The 22859-nt window shown below is 39.5% G+C and overlaps 1 protein-coding gene and 1 long non-coding RNA gene across 7 annotated transcripts in view; one reads left to right on the top strand and one right to left on the bottom strand.

The window, feature by feature from the left end:
* The window catches only part of wt1a (WT1 transcription factor a), a 79709-nt gene that overhangs the window by 25560 nt on the left and 31290 nt on the right, over nt 1-22859 (top strand). Inside the window, exons 2-4 of one of the 6 annotated variants that reach the window (XM_079345253.1) lie at nt 301-423; nt 1377-1479; nt 10454-10537. In XM_079345253.1, coding sequence (XP_079201379.1) covers nt 301-423; nt 1377-1479; nt 10454-10537 — 310 coding nt within the window. Of the gene's footprint in view, nt 1-300; nt 424-1376; nt 1480-6923; nt 7247-10452; nt 10538-22859 lie in introns of those variants that run through there. The other 5 variants (XM_079345254.1, XM_079345255.1, XM_079345256.1 and 2 more) reach the window with 5 other exon arrangements.
* LOC306824879 overlaps nt 8311-22859 on the bottom strand; it is an 88088-nt gene continuing 73539 nt past the window's right edge. Inside the window, exon 3 of the long non-coding RNA XR_013779185.1 lies at nt 8311-8372. This is a non-coding gene — a long non-coding RNA (uncharacterized lncRNA). The remainder of the gene's footprint in view (nt 8373-22859) is intronic.

Consider the following 22859-nt stretch of genomic DNA (forward strand, 5'->3'; position numbering starts at 1 on the left):
GGATAAGTAAGTTTTGGTTCTTCCCTTTTTGTTAAAATAAACTAAGTTTATTCTGCACTTGGGTCCTCCCCTCCATGTTTTCCTCCATCGACTGTGACATCAACTTTTTTTAAAAATGTTTTGATGGGTGTCAGAATCAGAGAATGAAAAAAATCCAGAATTTTATCATTGTACCTTGTCATCCATGTGGAAGATGACAAAAATAAGTATAGGTGTAAGTGTTAAGGCTTATCTTTGATATTACATGTCTTTAGTGAGCTGGTACCCTATGCTATCACTGTTTTCGTTTTCATCTTTCAGGTTACAGTGCAGTTGCATTTGATGGAACTGGTAATTACAGTCAAATTCCTACATACCACAGCTCCCAGTTCTCCAACCACTCCTTTAAACATGAAGAAGCTTTAACTCAGCAAAGCACAATGGGTAAGTGTGTGTGAGTTGTAAATGTGGTTGTATGGATGTGTGTGTGTGTTTTGTCATCATTAGGTTATGTAAACTAACATCTTACACAAAGATGTGTAAGATATTTTGTTTAATCATCAGTTCCAATTAAGTGCTTCTTAAAGAAATGACCTTCTTAGGATTAACTTTAGTAGCCCTCACACTGTATATCCAGTTAGCTGTGTGACTGCACATTGGAAATAGTATTTAAGTTTAAGGCAGTTTGAAATTAATATATTTATGATAACATAAATGGCATATATTTATAGTAATGGACATCAGAACATAAACTGTTGAGTCTTAAATTGCACGATCTCTTCTCCCTGGGTTAAAAATGCAGCATTATTTTTTACTTAAGTATCACAGATCCTGACTTTTGTAGCTTTGGGTGTTTACTTCTGCAGACAAGTAATTTGAACTATTTTGTGCAGAGTATTTTAACAATTTCAATATTTCTCTTTCAGAAGTAACAAAAGTAAATCTCTGTGTATTTACAGCACATGTGTAAGTGCACAGTCACAGTCTGTATGTTGGCCACAGGGAAGTAACTTGTATGTCATTGTAATGTTTCCAGGGTGACCTTGCTGGTTGGAGGTATAAATCAGCCACATCCTGCATCAAAAGCTCCCTCTTCTCTACTTTGTACCCCCACCAGTCGTTCCCATAACTAGTCACTTGTTTACCATTTATTTGTGTACATTTCTGCTTATTTCTTCGGAAAAAGACAGCTGGGAAGGAATGTAAGGAATGGAATGTGTAGATATGTATAGGAGGACTTTCAGTTTAATGCTAGGGAAACGATAGAAAACTGTGAACCAAGTGGCAAGGGAACAAATTGATAAAACATTGAGACAAAGGGCAGAGGGATATAGGAAGAAAAGTAAAAAGGCTGTAAGGTGTAAAAATAAATCAAAATCTCTTGTGTGTACATACAGGTGAGCAGCAGTATCCACTTCCTCCTCCAGTCTATGGATGTCACACACCATCAGATAGCTGTTCAGGCAGCCAGGCTCTACTATTGAGAAACCCTTACAACAGGTAACATACAGGTTCCGTTCTGATGTTTTTCGTTTCCTCTGGGTTCCTCAGTCCTTCCAGTTGTTATCTTGTGATAATGAGTTGGGGGGGGGTTACATACAAAATTAGCAGATTGTTAATGTTGGGATTAATAAGATTCATATTTTTTTATGTGCAGATTAGTATATTTCCAGTTCATAGACTGATAGGAAATATATGATGCCAATGAAATAACACAAATAATATTGGCAAGATAGAAAGTGTGTTAATTCTCTGATTTTTTTAAAAACGTTTTTTTAAAGAAGTTGCTATTTGTAAAGGCATTATGTTTATAACACCTCACTAGTCCTACTATTCGTTGTTGTCTGGAAGGAAAGCATTACTTACATGCCAGACAATTATTTTTCTGAATTCACTACAGCATCTTTGGAAACAAGAGTTGTTTCGTGTGTAAGGGATCAACGTATGTAAAAAAAAAGAAAAAAAAGTGGAAAAATCTGAAAAAAACCCCCTGCACAGACATTTAACACTTATGAATTGTTAATTGCTTACATTTTGTCAGTCTGATTGATGTAGACAAGTGATTCCCAAAGTCGGGTCTTGACCCTCTGGTGCATCACGAGACATAAAAGTAGTTCAATTTAAAAAATTTAATCATAGTCATGAAGTGACATTTATTTATAAATAAACATACATAAAATCATCAAAAGCTCTGGAGCTCTGTTAAAGGGATACTTCACCTATTTGTATTAGGCTTTGTATCATGAGAAACATGGTAGTATTTTTGAATGGTCCAGCCCTCATTTTGCCCCTGAGACAAGTAATTTCCTTATTTCATTTCCAAAAAGGAGCCTCCGATGATGAATTTTCACCATTGGAAGCTGTTGTGGTTAGCAGGGTTGAAACTACGTCGCTAGTTCCTCATGTTTCCAACTACTGAAACTTCTGCAGACAGACAGCAGCTGTGAGAGCCTGAGCCGGGTCGTCTGGTGTCTCTATGGAGAAAGCTAATAAGAACCAAGAATGGCAAAAAAAACTATAGCATGTTTCAACATTAAACTGACATGAATGAAGGAGATTTTAAAAGTGTTGTGCTCAAAACCGATATTTTTGGCTCTTTCTACAAGCTGCAATTGTCTGCCAGGCAGCTTTTGCAGACATACAGCAACTGTAGAAAGTGAACCTGACCCTGACTTGAGCTGGATGTCTCTGTGGAGAAAGCTGATGAGGACAGAGAATGGTGAAAAAACGTTGTTCCAACTTCAAACTGAGATGAATGAAGGGAATTTTGAAGGTCTTGTGCTCAAATCGGATGTTTATGGTTCTTTCTATGAGCCACAATTTAGTGGCAAGCTGGCTGCTGGTCTGTCTTTAAATAATGCTGCATTCAGGTGTTTCTCGTGTGGTCCAAGTTTATGAGTTGGAAAGTCCAAAAGTTGTTTTTCCGACTTCCCAACTTGGAGAAATCTTATTGTCAAATGTTATATATCAGCAAAAAGTTGATGTGCATTTTACAACTCGGAATTTAATTTTTCCAATACCACATGAATGTACCTCTCTTTCAGCAGCAGTGTCCTGCGGTGCTGTCCATTCTAGGAGTTGTTGTCTTTTATTCACATGAGCCAAAAAGACACATTCTTGGTCAAGAAGGCACCGACTTCAAAATTAATTTTTTCACATTTCTACTACATACACCCAATGTCAATACATGTTTCAACTGGTGAAGTATCCCTTTAAGACAATACAAAAATTCAAAATTAATGCCATACAATTAATATTTTTAAATGCAAAATGTGTGATCAATGAAGTTAAACTAATGACATATATGCAGTTCATCGCTTGACAGCCCTCATTTTTTTATTTATATTTTAGCAACACTAGTGTTATGGCTCTGGAAATATGGATTCAGTATTCAATGTTAACATGTTCTTGGAGATTAAATCTTAATGCACTAGATACCAGCATTACATTAGGAAAAGATTTTACATTGGGCCTACCACAGCAAAAACTAATCAAAGAATTTCTGTATCCATACCTCCATCACACAAATGACCCATTGAAACTTTAAACTATATGCTTTGATTTACACCCCGAAAATGGGAGATAAATAAACCCTGTATTATTTCCAGGGTGTATTAGTTCTTCTCAGTTCTGAGTTCACTTTGATTCTTCCAATACTACATTACTGTATCAATTTTCTCACTTGTCTGACATAAAAAAAAAAGTATTTTTAGGAAGAAGTAGCAGTTTCAGTTTTAATGCTAGCGTGACAAGCACAATATAATATGAATTGAGAGTTTACAATGAATCTGTTATCACAAATGTTACTGTAGCTTGCTGGGAAGGCACTAATGATTGCTCCAAAGTGGACTACTTTATACTGTAATGTTATATTTTTACGAGATAGGGTCATATGAAACCGTTCCAATGTAGGGGCTTAATAAAATACATTTATACATAAAACACAAATATGATCCAAATGATAGTCTTGGCTGAATTCCTATATACCCTGGTTTAACTTCAGCCTGCAACATCCCTCACTCTCACTCTTGAGAGAGAGTCTCCAATCCATTGGAGAGTCGCAGGGCAGACTCAACCATTCTGCGCATTTAGACTGTACTTCTTTCTATGAAAACATTAATGAATTTTAATAAAAAAAACAGTAATTTTAACATTTAGTTAGTACCAACTGAGCCACCATTAGTTGTAGCTCAGTTGGTAGAGCTGTTGTCTTTCAACCAAAAGGTCGAGGGTCCGATCCCTAGCTGAGCAACATGTCAGATGTGTCCTTGGGCAAGACATTTAACCCCGCATTGCTCTTTTATGAAGGGATTAGTTACTGCTGATGGATGATACTACAAAGCAACCACTGCCATCAGTGTGTGAAAGGCTATGAATGTGTAGCTGTGACATGCAGTGTAAAAGCGCTTTGAGTAGTCAGAAGACAAGAAAAGCGTTATATGCTCAAGTCCATTTACCATCCACTTACTGTCACAAGAAATTATTTGAGGAGCTTCTGCTGCTAAGGGACAACATTGCAGTGTTTTACACTTAATTCTTATTTTAACACACTACTTGCAAAGAAATTATGGGCCTGATTTACTAATTAAAGAGTACTAAATTCTGTGTTCATTGCAAAAGTTTGCACATTTGGCTTGTGGGCGTTTTGCTGACGATTTACTAAGAACATTTGCATGAATTGACGTCAGGTGCAAATCCTGTGGAGGCAGTTGTATTTGAGTCAGGCTTTTGCGTGTTCTACTGGTTTACTTCACAGAGAGTTTGGATGGGAAGCAGGACGACTGCAAGCGCAAAATAGGTAATATTTGGTAATAGGTGAGAGGCAAATGAACGTCCAGTATTTTCAAATAGTTTTTCTTTTGTAAATATGAATATAAGAAAAGAAAAACGTGGATTATAAGAAAACCTTGGTCTTAAACATATGAATTGTGTGTGACAATGTATGACAATTTGAATGAATTGTCATACATTGCGCAGGAGGTGCGAGTCGCAAGAGGTGCGAGTCCTCTGTGGCACTAGTGCTCAGTGTTGATCAGTCACTTGTGCCATCGTTGCACACCAGAAGCTGGTCAGCGCTGTGTCTGATCAGACATAAATGCCATGTCAACAGGTACTGAAGTTGGGGGTTCATGCATGGCGAGCCCCCCAATCCAACCGTCCCACAGTGCAGCAGCAGGGGAGGGGATGTAGAGTGAAGAGACGAGCGCGCTCAATAGAAGCGCTCCGGAGCGCACCAGAGAAAAAGGAACCCGAGAAAAAGGAAATGCCCAATTTAAAATGTATTGTGGCGAGAAGAGGGAAATAGGACGACATAAGTGTCAATGTCGAAATTCTTTAGAATGCGGAGGCTGTGAATATTCAGTTATAGTTTAATCATGGTGTTTCTTTTAAATTAAAATTAATGCATACCATTTATTTTTCTGTCATTTAAACATGTTAACACGTCTTTTATTGTGCCTATGTCTCCTCCTAACTGCAGCTTGCAGTGCGTAACACTGGGCTCTAGGATTAGCACGTTCCATTCAAAGGTGTTAAATTTAGACAATCACCACAGTTTTTGCCTGGCTTGGTAAATCGCATTGCGTGTATACTAACTTAACTTCTTTGCATTTTCTCCTCCCAGTATTTTGCACGCTGAGGCAGAAACGCCTCGTGTTGCATATTCATTAAGGCAAATGTGCTATTTGGACAATACGAGTTGTTCTGCTCATAGGAAAGACGCAATCCTCACTGCACGCTGTTAGTAGATCAGATAGCACATTTTTTGCTGGTGGTATCAAGTTTGCACATGCTAAAACATACATGCAAATGTTTAGTAAATCAGGCCTTATGTGTATTGTATAGATTAGGCTATAAACACCACACAATGTATTATTATTATTATTATTTACAATTCATTGACTTGAGTCGTGAAATTGGACAGTGGTTTGCGTGTTTTGTGTTGCATATCTGCCATCTTGATCTTGCACAGCTAGCTGACCTGTGCCATCTCCACCTTGCACTTTACAGCGAGTTGCAAAGTTGTTTAATAAAGAACATCTCAAGTTTGTCGCATCTGCTTTCTGTCTTAAATTCTGGCTTTTTCAGCACCATCTTTGCTCTTTTTCTTATATTTTATACTAGTACTATACTAAGTACTATAGCACTTCTTTTGTTCACAATTTCTTTATTGATTTTAAGCATAGACAAAAAAAATGCAATTGAACACACTAACCACATACCTTATATAACAAACAGAACCCCCCCCCCCACCTCTCTAAAAATCTCTCTTGCATTAAACGCATAAGACTCTGTCCAAGATAATGGTATCTCTTATTCAAAGAAAACCCAAATCAAAGATACATATGTTGTGCCTATCACAACACAAATATCTACACTCATTTATATGTAGAGACCAAAAGTTACATTATTCTACATCCTGTCTACTTCAATTTCTGAAAGTTTTCCAATAACCAAAACCTTGTATTTTGGTAATACTGTCTTCGGTTGTAGAAATGCGCTGCTCTGCTTTGGTGATACGACCATTGCATTCTTTTGGTCATTTATTTTGGACATGAAAGTCTTGCTTAAGAGTACTGGATTTGCAACAGAGCATTTGATTTTCAGGCGACCAGCCGATTGCTGGTCAGGAGCTTGTCAGGAGGGCTGCCCCCTGTATACTACACAAGTCATGACTAAGCCAAAATTCAGGCTGAATTCTTGCAATTCTCTGCATGACTCAGAAATACCGCCCAAAATAGGAGAAAGAAAATCACACTGTATGCCCGCCACAAGGACTTTTTTCTTCAGTGAGCTATGCTCTCTACTTGTAGGTACAAGCCATAGACTGTAAAAATAATGGACGGGACAAGGTCCCCGGTGAAGTTAAGCTTTTATGTTTGCAGTATAGGTCATAAACCCCGCCTCCTCAATGATAACAGATGGGATGTGGGTCAAACTGTGAAGTTAAAATAGTCGTCACATATTTTTTATCATTAGTTATTGGCAACCTACATGTTGTTCAAATGCTCATTTTTTGTAAAGTTTGTTTTAAATAAGTTATTTGAGGTTAAAAACGGGATTTTACGTCATACATGACGATGATTGACAGCCGCGGATCTTGTGTAGCTCTGTTGATAAATAACAGTTACATCGTGAAGTGAAGCCGAGACGCCACAGAGCTTTTCTGTTCAGTTTTTTTCGTCTTTTTTTGAGCTGGTAAAAGCTGTTCTGCATTAAACTAATCTAACGGACCTGATAACTCTAAGGGATCTTTGCAGTTTTTTCGGTAAGTAATAGTGTGATTTATGTGCCATTGGTTCAAGTGTTATCTAGCAAGCTAACATATTAGCAGTCTAAGCTAGATTACTTATCAGGAATGATATGTTACTTTTTAACATGATCAAACCTAATAACTGACATGCTATGTTTCTTGATATTGTTATATTGTTTCTGTGATTGGAATTGTATTTAAAATCATTAAATCATAATAAAAATCATAGATGCAGTTCATTGACTGTACGGTTTCATAAAAAATAAATAGGTATGGTAAGGTTTAAAAAAAAAATATCGAGGACAAAAACAAAGCTAGATAATATGAATCTGGCCTGTATCATTACTAATGTGTACATGTTTACAGTGTGAAGAGTGTGTTATAGAGAGTACCATGTCACCAAGCAGTCTGATATTCATAATACTGTATAATAAGGTACAATATGAATATATATATATATATATATATATATATATATATATATATATATATATTGAACAGAATATTTCTCTAGCTATCAGGACAAAACTAATGTAAGCATTGATTCAATATCATTTCTTTCTGATTAACCGTGAACACAAATATCAACAATCAACAGTGGTGTAATGAAATATAACTTGACAAAATCTGACACAAACTACAAAAACCGGCTCAATAAAAGAAGGCATGAACATTAAGTTTCTCCCAAAATCATATATTCATATTTTCTATTTGTGCGCCTGAGCCACAGAGGACACCGCTTGCACCTCCTGAGCAATGTTTGACAGTTCATTCAAAAGATGAATGGAAGAAAACAGAGGCCTTGTTAAATACTGAGGTTTTTCTTATAAGCCACATTTTTTTTGTTATATTTAGATTAATCGGCAATAACTTTAAAATACTGTGCGTTTATTTGCCTCTTTCAAACCTGTATAACCCACAATCAAGTGAAAGAAAGTAACTTAAAATACCACACTATGTTTTTAAGCAAAATCTTTATTTGTTAAAGTAAGTTACAAGACTAGTGGGACATTTCATGTGAATGAGGATAATGTAATTGCTTTCTCAGTCATGTCTGTATCATGCCACTCTACTCACTTTATTTGCATGCTTTCTTTAACACTAACCTGCATTAAATGTTAAACACTCAAGTGTTGAAGTACTTTTAAAGCTATTTGTTTCCCAGCTGTGACTTTTGTCATTGCCCTTGAAGAACATGAGAAATTCTATTTTTTTACAGCTTAAAACAGGAGAGAAAAGACTCAAATCAATGTTTGCTGTGAAGTAAAAAAAAGTAAGGGACACCATTGGGTGAGATGGCATGGATACAGTATGAAAGATGTATGAGACATTCAGGTATTTGTATCAGCCATATTTCTTCTTCTTTGTGTCTAAAATGAGAATAATAAAAAACAATCAATTACAATGAGATACACAACATCTTAGACAAGGAAAAGAATCAGAGAAAAGAGACAGACAGACAGACAGACAGACAGACAGATACTTTATTGATCCCGACTGAAATTCAAGGCATCCAGTAGCAGTATACAAGACACAAGACATTAGGTACAATACACACCCGCTGTCCCCCTCCCTCCAATAACCCCAAACCAGATTTAAAAGCCTTCCTAAGAGTAAATTTAGAAACCTTCCTATGTGACTAACAGTAACAGACAGAAACCTTAATGAAACAGATTCATTTACCAACCCCACAGTAATTAAGAGAAACACACACATACTCCACACATTAGTAATTATTACCATCAATTTTCATGTAAATGTACATAAACCTGAAGTAACTAGTGATAGCAGATATGACTTTAGTACTATGTGCATCTTTTACGATTACTTTCTATTATTATTATTACAGAAAGTAATCGTATTATTACTTTCACCAGCATCTGTTGGATCTGTATCTGCTTATGTTGCTAACTTAGCTTAAAAATAGTTTGTTTAGTTCATTTTTTGCCAAAGATAAAGGGTTTAATAACCCACATAGTTAAAGAAAACATGTTTAAATTAAATAGTTAATACAAAAAGCGGGATTTTCTTAATTTTTAAATCAACTACGTTTAGATGTTTGACTTGAAATATATGGTGGTTTTTTACTAACCTCTATAGACTGGTATAGTAATGACGTATTTTTGTAGGCCAACCTGAAAAAATGGCGCTGGTGGTTTATACAAAAATTTACCTATAGGATTTTTGCACTGGAATTTGGATTGCAGAAAATAAGCTCAAACACACGTTTCTGATGCGTAGCTGTTTTGTTCAGGGGGATAATCTTTACAGATAAACATAATTTATATGAAGTTTGAAGAGTTAATGCAGCCGAGAGAAGTAAAAAGCTAACGTTATGCTCTAGCGAACTACATCGCGGTCGGTTTATTATGACATCGCGACCGTTATGCTTCATCGATCTAATGAGCGGATTTGACAAGATAGCTAAAAATCAGCTTAATAAGTTGTTTATTAACCTAATATGCAAGAATACTTAATACTTACTTGTAAGGAGGATTACGGAGAACTTATCTCTAAAGGATGGATGGATGGATGGATGGGTGGATGGACGGACGGATGGACCTTATTTCAGGCGTCTAGCCACAAACCCATTCAAAATCCCCATTGACTTTTAGAGCAACGAACCCATTGTGCTAAAATGCTAACTCACTTCCTGGTTTTAGGACTCAAAACTAGAGCAGTCTACGGATACAGATTCTTATAGAGCTGAAACGATAACTCGAATAATTCAATAGCAAAAATTCATAGAGGAATTTTTGCTGCCTCGAGGCCTCGTTTATTTATTTATTTATTTTTTTCGTCATCAAAACTATGCTGTGAGTATAAAACACGTTTAATGTAGCTGCAGCTACCTGCTCGTCTCTCTGCTGCACTCTGACTCTTACACACAGACACTTCAGCGCTAACACGCACACACGAGCGCGGCTCGCCCCTTTTAACTTTTAGTCAGCACACAGTTGATCCGTGATCCATACGACCCAGTCGGGAACACGTGATCCGGTCAAACGGTTGGCTTTTCGCCATTCACTATCTCCGTTTTTGCAGCCAACATAACGATAGCAACGTCCTCTCACAGTCTCTGTCATAGACATACAGTATATACCGTATGTACAGCACATTCACAGTGCAAAAATATGGCTAAAAATAAATGCAAACACTTTACTTGTCTAAATGACAATTTACTGCACTACTCATCAGTTGTTTTTGTGTTTTTTCCAACAGTGGAGGAAATGTCTGTCAAATGGCCTCTAAATTGGACTGTGTTACATGGAACCCTGTCAATACACTTGCATCCAGCATTAAGAGGTAGGACTTTATACTCTCATTTAATTGCAGCAGCCAGTGAAGATACATCTTTCACAACTTTCAGAGCAGATTTACAGACCAAAACCAGTCAGTTTTAGTAATTTGGTGGCCCCAGGCTTACCCAATATGAGGCCTTTACCATTTTGCTGATAAGCAATGATAGCAAGTGACCAAAGGACATGGGTGTTGTTTGAAGTGGGAGAGGCAGCTAGTCTGGAATCGATTGTTACCTAGTCTCAGCAGACTTATTACCTGTAATAACTGTTGGTATGATAGCATAAGAGGAGGATGTTAGTGAAGCTGACATCCATCATGGACAATCCCTCTCACCCCCTGCATGACACTGTGGGGTCTCTGATTAGCTCCTTCAGCAGCAGACTGAGACACCCACCCTGCAAGACTGGGCGTTACCGCAGGTCATTCATCCCATCTGCAGTCAGACTGTTTAACAACATCACCGCCACATGACATGACTCTGTACTAGAGCTGAAACGATTCCTCGAATAACTCAAATAATTCGATTACAAAAATTCATAGAGGAATTTTCGCTGCCTCGAGGCTTCGTTAAGTTTTTTTTTGCATCATCAAAACTTTGGTATGAGTATAAAACACGTTTAATGTAGCTGCAGCTACCTGCTCCTCTCTCTTACACACAGCGTTAACACACACACGCGCGCGCACACACGCACACACACGCGAGCGCGGCGTGCCCTTTTAACTTTTAGTCAGCTCACAGTTGATCCGTGATCCATACGACCGAGTCGGGAACACGTGATCCGGTCAAACGGTTGGCTTTTCTCCGTTCACTCTCTCCGTGTTTGCAGCTAACATAACGATAGCAACGTCCTCTCACAGTCTCTGTCATAGACACGTCTATTGTCTCTGTAGTCTGTGAGCGCGCTGCAGGAGCAGACAGAGATACACTTTTAACAATATACAGGCTGATAATATGAAATGTCTGATGTCTTCAAAGCTAAATCAACACAGAACTTGTTTGTGGAATAATAATTTAGCAAATATGTATTTAAAGTTTCTCAATTTCCTTATCTGACATATAATGATTGATTCTGTGATTGATTCAACAGAACATAATGCTTTCTCAGTTAAATGTACAGATGTGTCGGCTACACAAAACACTATTTGTTATTTCAGCCATTAAAACGTGTTTGGCCTGTATTTTTCATCTACCTGCCGCCTTGAATCAGAAAGTGAATTTGGGACCCTGTCAGTTATATGGTGAGCATCATCAGCAGTTGTAGAGCAGAGGTGGTTGGCTGTAACAAGCAGGCGTTTCCATAGTAACTGCAAAGAAGCAGGTTTGTAGGGACGACCCAAGACGAGTTAAACCTTAATTAAGCAAAAGTATGATTTATTCGATTACTCGATTAATCGACGGGATATTCGATAGAATACTCGATTACTAAAATATTCGATAGCTGCAGCTCTACTCTGTACTGTAATCACCTTATCATTAAGGTTACACACTGTGTGTGTTTTGATTCCTGTCTTTCCATGAGCAAAAGTGTACATAGTGTTTATGCCTTGTATTATTTAAGTCTTTGTATTTTTTTATCCCCCTTATTTAATTATTGTAAACTGGCTCATAGCTGTTCTTTTTTGCTTTTGATGCTATTCAATTTATAGAATTTCTTTGAACATTTAAAAACATTTCAGGGTAAAAGCTACTAAGGAGAACAAAGATGTCAATAAATAGAGCTTTTGGGGGCTCTGGTGGCGCAGCGGCAGTGCGCGCGTCCCCATGTATAGTCTATAGTCCTCACGCGGGCGGCCCGGGTTCGTGTCTGGCCTGTGGCTCCGCATGTCTTTCCCCACTCTCTCTCCCTGATTTCCGCCTCTGTCCACTTTCCTCCCTCTATAATAAAGGCAAAATGCCAAAAATAAATCTTAAAAATAAATAAATAGAGCTGTCACTTTAACGCTTTAATTAGACTAATTAATTACACCGCAAATTAACACGTTATAAAAAATGACGCTAAATTAATTATAGCACACTTGAATAAAAAATTCAATCTAAATTTTACCCAGAAACTATAGACTGTAAGAAATGCGTGTTTCAAACTTGGCCTATTGAAGGACCCATACTTGTCAGTGGCACATCACTTCAAACATGTCTTGCTAGCCAAACAAAACAGCAGGACTGAGGTGACAATGTTGCGTCCATACAGCAGCTCACGAGCAGCACAAACTCTGCTGGAGGACGCAGCTCGGTTCATTTGTAAAGTCAAAGATGAAAGATTTGAAGAAAGAAATGAGACAAGGCATCGTTACTTAATTTAAAAAAAACAACAAAAAAACATTTTAATAAAACAAATTATCAGAATTAGGCTGTGAGATAGTGAATCGTGATTATGCAATAAAAACGTCGAATTCAATCACTAATAAAAATGTGATTTCAAATCTCATCTTAGTTAATTCATTTTATTAGTTGCGCACTACAATGTTGTAATGTCATGAAATTTGAATTCTTTATTTGGGGACCTTAAGCAGATATGAGAATAAAATGAGATTAATTAGATTAATTAATTACAAATCCTGTAATTAATTACATACATTTTTTTAATCGACTGACAGCACTACAATAACTATAGAAGTAGGTTTTGTGCCCTGAACAACATAAGAACAAAATAACTGTACTTCTTACTGGGTATTCTGTTTATCTGAATGAGCTATCCCAAGTGAAAGTACAGTAAATAAAACTGGTGTTAACTCAAGCTATTGATTAGGAATAAGGATCTACTAAGGTTACTATCATCCATTCACAACAAGCTAGCTTGACTACAACTGATAAGTCATTGATCCGTGCGGCTCATTATCTTTGTCTTCTCCAGATTTTTCCTCTTCTTTTTGGTGTCTGAGCTGTGTCTTTGTTGTTCTTTTTTACATTACGGTGGTTTATAACATCATATTAATAGGTACGATAAGTGTCACTTCAAATAACTCACCTGCCCTTCTCCTTCACAATGAGCAGGTAACCAGCAGCTGCTGCTCAAGCAGGAGGCAAGAATATAGGATGTGATGTATAAAATATAAAAAGGAGCCACAGGCCGGACGTAAACCCGGGCCGCCCACGTGAGGACTGTTGCCTCGATGCATGGGAGCGCGCGCACTGCCACCAGTGGCCCCACAGTATACACATTTTAACATCAAAAGTTAATCTGTATTTATATTCTTTCAATTCAAAATATCAGGTAAAAACCCTTACTCATTGTTGTGTTACAAAAGAGCAGGTTAATGATTTTTTAATGCTCATTGCTATATTTGAAAGAACCAGTGTTAATCATGAGCACCTTCAGAAGTTCTTGAGGTTTTGATTTTCCTCAGAACAACGTATTCGCAATATTTGTAGTTACATCATGGATTGGCTAAGAACAAATCAATATATAATACTCAGCTTCCCCAACTACAAGAAGTTGTGTAATAGTCTAATTCCTGCTGTATTTTAATATCAAACATGCATTGCATTAGATTCTGTTATTTGGTAGTAAAAAATGCACAGCTGAGATAGAGCTCCAACAATATTTTCATTTAAGGGGAGATAGTTGAAATCTATGAGCTCAGTAAGTTTCCCCAGAAACTGTAGAAATCAGTCTGGTGGTGTTATTTGCACATTTCTGGTGGTGTTATGCATGGATAAATGTGTGTTTGATACCATACAAGTGTGTTAAGCTCTTGCCTCTTGTTTTAAATACACACAATCCTATAAATATAATGTGACCTCTATTTACAGCATTGTGGCTCAGTGGTAGAGTCCGATACTTGGGCAAGACACTTAATTTCAAATTGCTTCCGCAGTTTTGGTGGCAGTGTATTCAGGGATTAAAGTTTTCCATCTACATGACGGAATTCCGTCAAATTAAAATTATGAGACAGATTTTTTTTTTTGCATAGACTGGTGTGAATGTACAGGCTGCCGAAATTCGTAAGCATTCCTAAAGCGCGTCGTAAGCATTCGTTTGCAGTGTGAATCCACGTGCCTGGTCTCTGTGCGTTTCTAGCGCCCTCTATCAGCTGCCATCCAGTCTATGGCTGAACAAACAAATGCAGCTCCTTTCCTCTTTAGCAACCATTCAGAAACAGAGTCCGCCCCTGTGAGAATGGCACACTGAACGTCAAGTGTTCAGTTGTTTACATCGTGATATACGGCAGTAACTCATATCTTTGGTAGGCCTAACTCAAAAGCAATAGCTGTGTGGATACAGACCAGATATGGATATGGTTTGGCCATGGATAAAGATCAGTTTGTAAGGTAAGAAATGTCCTGCTTTTCACGTTGACATTTTGTCGTTCTGCAGTAGCTGTTGTAGCAGTAGACATTTCGCTATTCTACTGTAATGTTTAGGGTAGAATATTGTGGGGCGTTTCTCATTTTGATTTGTTGTTTGTTTGGATTCAGCAAGCGTAGTTCGTAAAACTTTCCGAGCTAACTTGATTGGCCTAATGACCGCATCGAGTCGTTGTTTGCTGAAGGGTGCTGACACTGGCCAAATCAACAGGACAATAAAAAACAAAAGGAGATGGGCTTAGTTGGATGAAGCGGGGGAGGATGGAAAGCCGTTTCGCACATGGTGCAAAAAGATGACTTTGTCAGGTGTGTATGTGCGTGATTTGCCATAAAAAAAAATCCCTTATGGCAAGAAAGTGTTTAGCATGCTGCAGATGCTAAACACAAGGCAACCTCCTCTCTGCCTGCCTCTAAAATGTTTACTGAAGTCTATTTTAGTGAGGTTTAAATAAAATGTGCACTGGAATCCTATGTGGACAATTATTTCTTAAATAAGCTTTGTAAAACCCTTCTTGAAATTATTGAAACCTAGAAGGTTTGACCACTAAAAGTTTGACCATATTCTTCAGGGCCTTTTTGAGACCAACGTAAATTAGTAGGAGAAAACAATGGTGCTTGTTAACAGTGAATTGATCAGTTCTGACCAACCTGAAAATGATTTTGTTTCTGTCATTGATGCTGAAGTTCAGGCAATTGGTTCTGTGAGATAAAATATCTCTAATAGTCATTCTGATTTATAGGTGTGTGTGCAGGTGCCAATGTGGCAGGCGCTTGAGCCGGGAAAGCACTTTGGATGTAGTGGGCTACTATTAAAGCACTATATAATGCACACCATGTGGGTTGGGCATGCCAAATCAAAAACATTTTTTTTACTTTAATCCCTGTGTATGAATGGATAAGTTACATCTGGTTGATAGTGTGTGAAAGGGTATGAATGGGTACAGTAGGTGTGATATGCAGTGTAAAAGTGCTTTAAGTAGTCAGAAGACTAAAAAAGCCCTATATAAGCTCAAGTTCATTTACCATTTTACAAAAAGTGCACATACTTACATTAAATGACAAAACCCCACAAAGAAAAAAACTCCATTACCAATGTAATTAAAAGAAAAATGAACAAGATATTAACTCAAAACACTCAAACTGTTCTAAAATAATAACGCAATATCAGACAAACTCAATATTCCATTTTGGTTTTACTAACTCATGTCCAACCATAGGGTGCATTTAGATTGTCCCTCGTATCTACTTTCACGATCCACTTTACCTTAACCCTGTGAAAACGTCAAAGGGTTAAGGAAAGGTGCTAGGAGAATTCATAAAGGGCTTAGTAAAATGTGATCACGTTAGTTATGTATTGTAACTCCAGATTCTGAGTGTAGGCGCAGCCCTTTAAGACTATCGCTATTGGTCTGTCCCTTGTGCAACCGCACAGCACTGAAAAAACTTTAGTCCTCACATCTGGGTTCGCTCTGACTATAAATAGCTGTGAGCCTATATATTGTCTCCCATTAAACAGCTTCAGCCATTTACGGAAACAGTGAGGCCCATAACTTAAAGGGCTGCGCCTATACTCATAAAATCTTGAGTAACATTTACGTAACTAACGTTCTATTTCATATAGGCTTCGCCCTTTAATGCTATCGCTATTTGTTTAAAGGTGAAGAAGAATGTGGTCTATGCCTCACTGGGTCTGTTCGGTACCACAAGCACAGCACACCTGATATAATAAAGATCCAAACTGATCCACGTCCAGCCGCTGGAATGTGCGTCAACGCACATGTTCATAAGCGCCTCCATGGCGCGGTATATTGAATGGAAACACATTAAAGATGGGTTAAGGCCGGGTAATAACCAACTGTTTTGATGAATATGAACAACATGATAACAATTAATTAAAGAATAATGTAAACAACAATCTGCACTCCATACACAGACAGATAGAGGAGGAGAAATGTCACAAAGGAAAAACTCACTCAGACAAAACACTCAGAACGGAGTGAGTCATCGAGAAAAGGGAAACATTCCGTAAATAGAAACGAATGAATGAACATGAAGTTGCAGAGCAGATATCTTCTACTGTCATTCCTCTGTGTAGAGCCATAGAGGAAGAAATGCCCCTGGTGGAGTGAGCTTTGACGTTCACTGGAGGTGCCAGATGACAGATAAGCCTGTGAAAAAGCATCTCACAGCCAGTGTGATAAGCGCTGAGCAGACAGGGGAAGCCCTTGTGATAGTTCTCTGTAATGGAGATGGAGAGAAGGTGTGTGTGTGCCCAGCACAACAGCCGTCTGGTTATGTCCTACAGCTGCGCCAATCACACGCCTCCCTGGCGATTTATGTAAGCTGATGTCACTTGGTTGTCTGTGAATCAAAACGTGATGATTCTGGTCCTGGACAGGTCTCATTCCCCCTGTCTTTTTGGGGACCGAAAAATAACGTGCATCATGGCCCTTATTTTCCTCTCCTCAAGGAACGCTGGAAATGGCATTTTTCATTAGGAGCTCCTGTAGCTCCGTTTCCAGCTCTGTTCCCGAGATGACAGGATTGTTTCTAGAATCCCACGGAAACAAGGGGGGGTCGAGGTGAACTACAGTGTGTAACCTCTGCTGATCACCGTGTCCATCCATCAAACATACACATTGCAACTCAGAGTAATGCTCTGAAAGCAGGGGTGCATTTATCAATCAATCAATCAATCAATCTTTATTTATATAGCGTCAATTCATAACAGGCGTTATCTCAAGACACTGTTTGTCTGTTAACATTAACAAAAGAGCAGGTAACAAGACCATGCTCATTGTTATGTTTACAAAAAGCAGGTAAAGGACCTTACTTATGGCTATATTAAGAGCCCAGCTTAATCCATCATAGCGTGGCAAGAAAAAACTTCCTTTTAACACTTTCCCCGCCAGTGAATTCTAGAATGTTTGCCAGCCAGCGCCAGCCTTTTTCACCATTTTCACCAATCTTTCAAGACTCACAGAATATTTTTTTGAATACATCAAAAGAAAGATCAGAGCCTCTGCTTTCATATACAAAAAACTATTTTATTCAAACTTCATTCAATCTTTTTTTTATCAGCACTTGAATATCGGCCATTTTCACAAAAAAACAACATTCCGGACAAAAAGCTGAGAAAACAGCACTTTTGTAAAACACACTTATTTTCAAGAAAAAAAAGTGATTTTGAGTTTACATTTGGATTCTTGTTGCTTTCATTTGACAACTACAGTTATATTTTAAAATAAATAACTAAAATAAATAAAAATGATTACATAAAATTATACATTTTCTTTGAATAGTGTAGCACTACAACATTTACAAACTATATTATACATTTTTCTTCTCTTATACACTCAGAAATACTTTGTTTTTACAAACACTTAAATATTATTATTTTCAATATCAAGAAGAGAGACAACTGTGTCTCCCAGGGAAGTGCCTTCTCCGCAATAGGGTTTCATGTTGTAACACCCGTGTCAGAATCGCAAAGGATGTAGGATTTGAACCCATATTTGACAGGTTTTTGGGGATTGTACCCTGAACGCTAGCCGTCCACGCCACAGAAGCATAACCTCATCAGTGCAAATGTTGGTGTTAGGTTGATACATTTGACTGAATTTAGATACAAGGTAATATAAGACAGGGCGGACTTTGTACAACCTGTCAGTGCTATTTGCTGGCCTTGATTCATAATCATTGGTGTGTAGAAATCTCCATATGATTTCAAACCGGTTGCGGGACATGACCTTGTTGAAGTAGGGCGAGGCCAAAAGGTCATCTGTAGACCAGTACATTTCAAGGTCAGGCTTATGAATGATATGATCAAGAGCAGCAGCATCATTTAGAGGTCCAGGATTCTCAGTGAAAAGAAAGTCTTTTGGCTGCCAGTTCATTTCTTTCCACATCAGATTACCTGAACCAGGACCTGCACCTGGCTGGTTTACAGGGCCTCTTGCTTGGTCACCAGGTACTTGACCTCCACCACACCCATAAGATCCACAGGTCCGACCTCTGCCTCTTTGCTGTGTTCGACCTGTGAATAATTAGAAAGACAATTTTTTTATTCAACAGTTTGATGTGCACAAAGAGAGGAACGTTATTTTTCGGCCTCTTCATATCACATCTTACCTTTTTCACCTTGGGTAGGTCTGTATAAAGGACACCTGGGCCTTGAATCCCTGGACTCTGTGTGTAAAATGACAGTAACATGTCATACAAATATTCATTTGGTAAATAGTTTGTGTACAAAATGAAAGCTAAATTATTTATTTTGTTTATCTTCTCTCACAAGTTAGCAGATGCTCTTGTCTTGTAGTATCTAATAATCATACAATCCAAGTAACATACTATCAAACTAAATAAAATATGTTATCATGACTCACCTACGTGTATGTCTGGACCTTGGAGACCTGGATCTTGGAGACCTGGACTCTGTGTCTGGAAATTACAATAAAAAGTCCGTCAAAAATTCGTTTGGTACATAGTTTATGTACAAAAATGAGAGATATGTTATTTCAACGTCACGTTATCTCATGAATTATCAGATGCATATGCTATCACGGTGAATCAAAAAATAACGTGATCATATCTTACCTCTGACACGTCCTGAATCCCTCCATTCACTGTCGCCGCTGCTGTCTTCATCCAGATCAGTTTCACGGAGGTCAAAAAATGAATTATCAGAGTATGTATTTATAATTAACTCTGTAGCTTCCGCAGCCGAATATCTCCTTGCTGGCGCCGGCATGTTTGTACTCTTCAAGAGCTTTTATCTCATATCTATACGGCTAATGTTGACTTTTTGACGCGCGTCAAACTCATATACAGACTGATAGAACACCGACCGCTAGAAAATAAGGACGAAGAAAATGTTTGTTTTTTTCCTCTCTACTTTCCCGCGGGTGGTCTTGTTTGTTGGTTTTTGACCCCACAGTCCTGTAACTTTTTCACAACACCCGTCAGAGCGCCCCCTATCGTATTACACTGAAAACACCAATTGACGGAAATTTCCGTCAATGGCGGGTAACGGTTGGATCCAAATGACGGAAAATTCCGTCAATGGCGGGGAATGAGTTAACAGGCAGAAATCTTCAGCAGACCCGGGCTCATGACGGAACAGCCATCTGCTAAACTGTGCTGGGCTTGAAAATGGGATGGGGGAGATGGGACAAGATGCAGAAAGAAGAATAGAAGAATATCTGTTTCTTTGTGGTTGTCATGGATTGCTGCTCACGACAGAGTGTCCCGTGCGGCAACCCATCGGGGGCTCGGACAGAAAGGGCTGAGTGGGGGACTCCAAAAAGCGCATTACGCACGGACTCTCAGTCAAACCCCCGACTTGCAGACTGTGATGAGGTGCATGCGTCAGGAAGCCGCCGTTCACAAGAGGGACACACAGAAACAGAAGGAAATGGTGCCAACTCACCCAGCATACGTGAGCTCTCCCGAGAGGGCCCATTATCACACTTCTCATCACGTGAAAAACCCTTGAGTGTGTATTGTAGAGCATTGACCGTTGCCTTTATCAGATGATAAGGAGAGGAGATGCTGTTCACAGCCTGCGATGCTTTAATGTGGTCCACACGAGGCTTACCTACACTCGTGGGCTCCTTATTCCCTGTGCTATTGGAAAAAATCAGCTGATTTTCACTACATGCAATAGAGGAAGCGTGCTGCTTGGATGATGTGAATCTCTGCTCCTCGGCAACCGACAGGTTAACCGTAGCAGGTTCACACAGTGTGGGAGTTGTGTGTGTCACAGCTGTTGCTAAGTCAGGGGACTGAGGAACAAACTGAGCTTTAGTGGAGCCACGCTCAACAGGACGTCTGTGAGTGGCCCTGAAAAGGGCCGTTGTGTTAATAGGCATTGTCATACAACCCCCCCAAGAAGTCATTGCCTTCTGCTCTATTTCCTCGGCGGTCCCTGAGGAGGGTTCGACCAGGAGCATGCCATACGGCGGTGTTTTCTGTTTCTAGGTTGCACGGCCGGGAACGCCGGAGGAGGGGCAGGAGGAGTTGGCGCTGTTGGCGGGAGTCTGGTCTGGAGCGTGCCGTATGCTTGCGAATCCTCTCTCCTCTCTCAGCAGCTGTCTGCATCTGATCCACCACGGCTTGTAGAGAAGGACAAACAAGGCGTCCTGACTGATGATAACTGATGATACCTGACTGCCCATCAACTCTTTTTTTATGGCCTCAGGGAAGGAGGAGCAGAGCTGAAGCCACAAGAGTGTGTGCAGCTGATGTATCCAGGCTGCTGTACTAAGTGCAGTGATGCAGGCACACAAGTTGAGGATCGTGGATGCTGCCTTGCCGAGCTCAGCCGCCGTTTTGGAGGGGAGCTGTGGGTCTGCAGCCATCTTGGTGAACCAGTAGGCCAGTAGAGAAATATTGTTGGACGCTGCAGTTGGTGAGTCTGGTTGTCATCTGATCCTTGGCCGAGGGTGGAACTGGATGCTGGCCGCTGAGTAGGTTGGATTTAACTCTGAAGATGGCAGAGAGTCCAGGATCTAAAGGCAGGACTGGCTGGAACCCATGCTCCGTGAGACCCTTGACTTTGGTGACTTTGGTAAGTTGTCACCGGAGCTTTCAGGCTTCCGGATGGAGTTGTTGCACCGGTTAGATAGGGGATTATCGCCGGGAAGCGAGGCCAAACAAGATCACGTCTACCTGGGAAGAGCAGAAGCTTCCTGACATGATATCAGGAGCGGGCTGAGCCTGAGCTGGCTGGACAGAGAGATTCTTGTATGCTGCCGCCATCTCAATTATCTTCGGGAGCTCCTGGAGGAGAGCTCCGATCGCAAGCAGCGACATGGTAGCCGACACGGGGATACCAGTGTGGACGGCTGGAGGGGCTTCCGGCCCCAGCTCCTCTGCCTGGAGGAGGGGAGCAGGAAGCGACCCCCTTGGAGAGCCAGGTGAGGAGCGGGAAGAGTCGTTCGACTCCCGCCCGGCATCAAACATGGCAATGGCATCATCCAAAGAGTAGGAGTCCACTTCGAAGGCACTCTCTGCAGCGACAGCAAAGAACTCTGCTCGGCGCTGCAGCTCCTTCAAGGGAAGAAGAGGACAGAACAGACACTTCGTCTGCAGGATAAGCGCCAGGTCGGCGTGCTCCAGTCCGAGGCACGACTCACACAGCAGGTGTGGGTGGGAGCTCATGATGTAGCCAGTCCGGCACTTCGGGCAGAGACAAACGGATCCTGCAGACATCTTGATCGGTGAGTAGAAGTTCAGTTAATGTTAATGCTGCTGACTTGCTGAAGAAAAACTGGGAGACAAAATATGGGCTCACAGCTATTTATAATCAGTGCAAGCACAGATGTGAGACCCACCGCTAGGTGGGCAGGGACTGAAGTTTTTTTCAGTGCTGTGCGGTTGTGCGAGGGATAAACCAATAGTGATAGCCTTAAAGGGCAAATCTTATACGAAAAAGAACAGTGTTTTCTGACCGCATTTCCATTTGGTGATGTAATAATAATGTGACGGCGGCAGAGGTTAGGGCCTGGCGTGGGTCTGGTCGTGGTAAAACTAGAGTTTTCAGAAAATGGATTACAAAAAGTTTCCTCTGTGCCTTCTTACTGGTGAAATACTCCAATAACCACAAGGTGTGAATGAAAATATAAGATAGGTTATATAAGATACCAGGATCCTTCACTTTGATGGTTTTATAACATCTGCATCATGTTCAGAGTTCACCTCTGGGTTTAAGACTGATCAAAGTTGTTTAAGGTAAATTATTACTGTGCTAACTTCTATAGTTAACTTTAACTTTATTTGAAAAGGGACCATGTACAATATTAAACATAAATGTTGCCATTTGATGTATTGCACCAGAGTTAGCTCAGAGCTAGTTTACATCTGTAGTCTCCGTCCCTTTTCCTTTTTTTATCAACAAGGTTTCATATTACATTTTCTCATATTAAATCAACATCAAATAACAGCAAATCATCTCCACAAGCGTGAAACAAGAATGTACAAAAGTAATGTTAACCTTTTTCTCTCTCACACACACAAACA

Source organism: Symphodus melops, assembly GCF_947650265.1.
Source record: "Symphodus melops genome assembly, chromosome: 6".
In the NCBI taxonomy this organism is placed as follows: domain Eukaryota; kingdom Metazoa; phylum Chordata; class Actinopteri; order Labriformes; family Labridae; genus Symphodus; species Symphodus melops.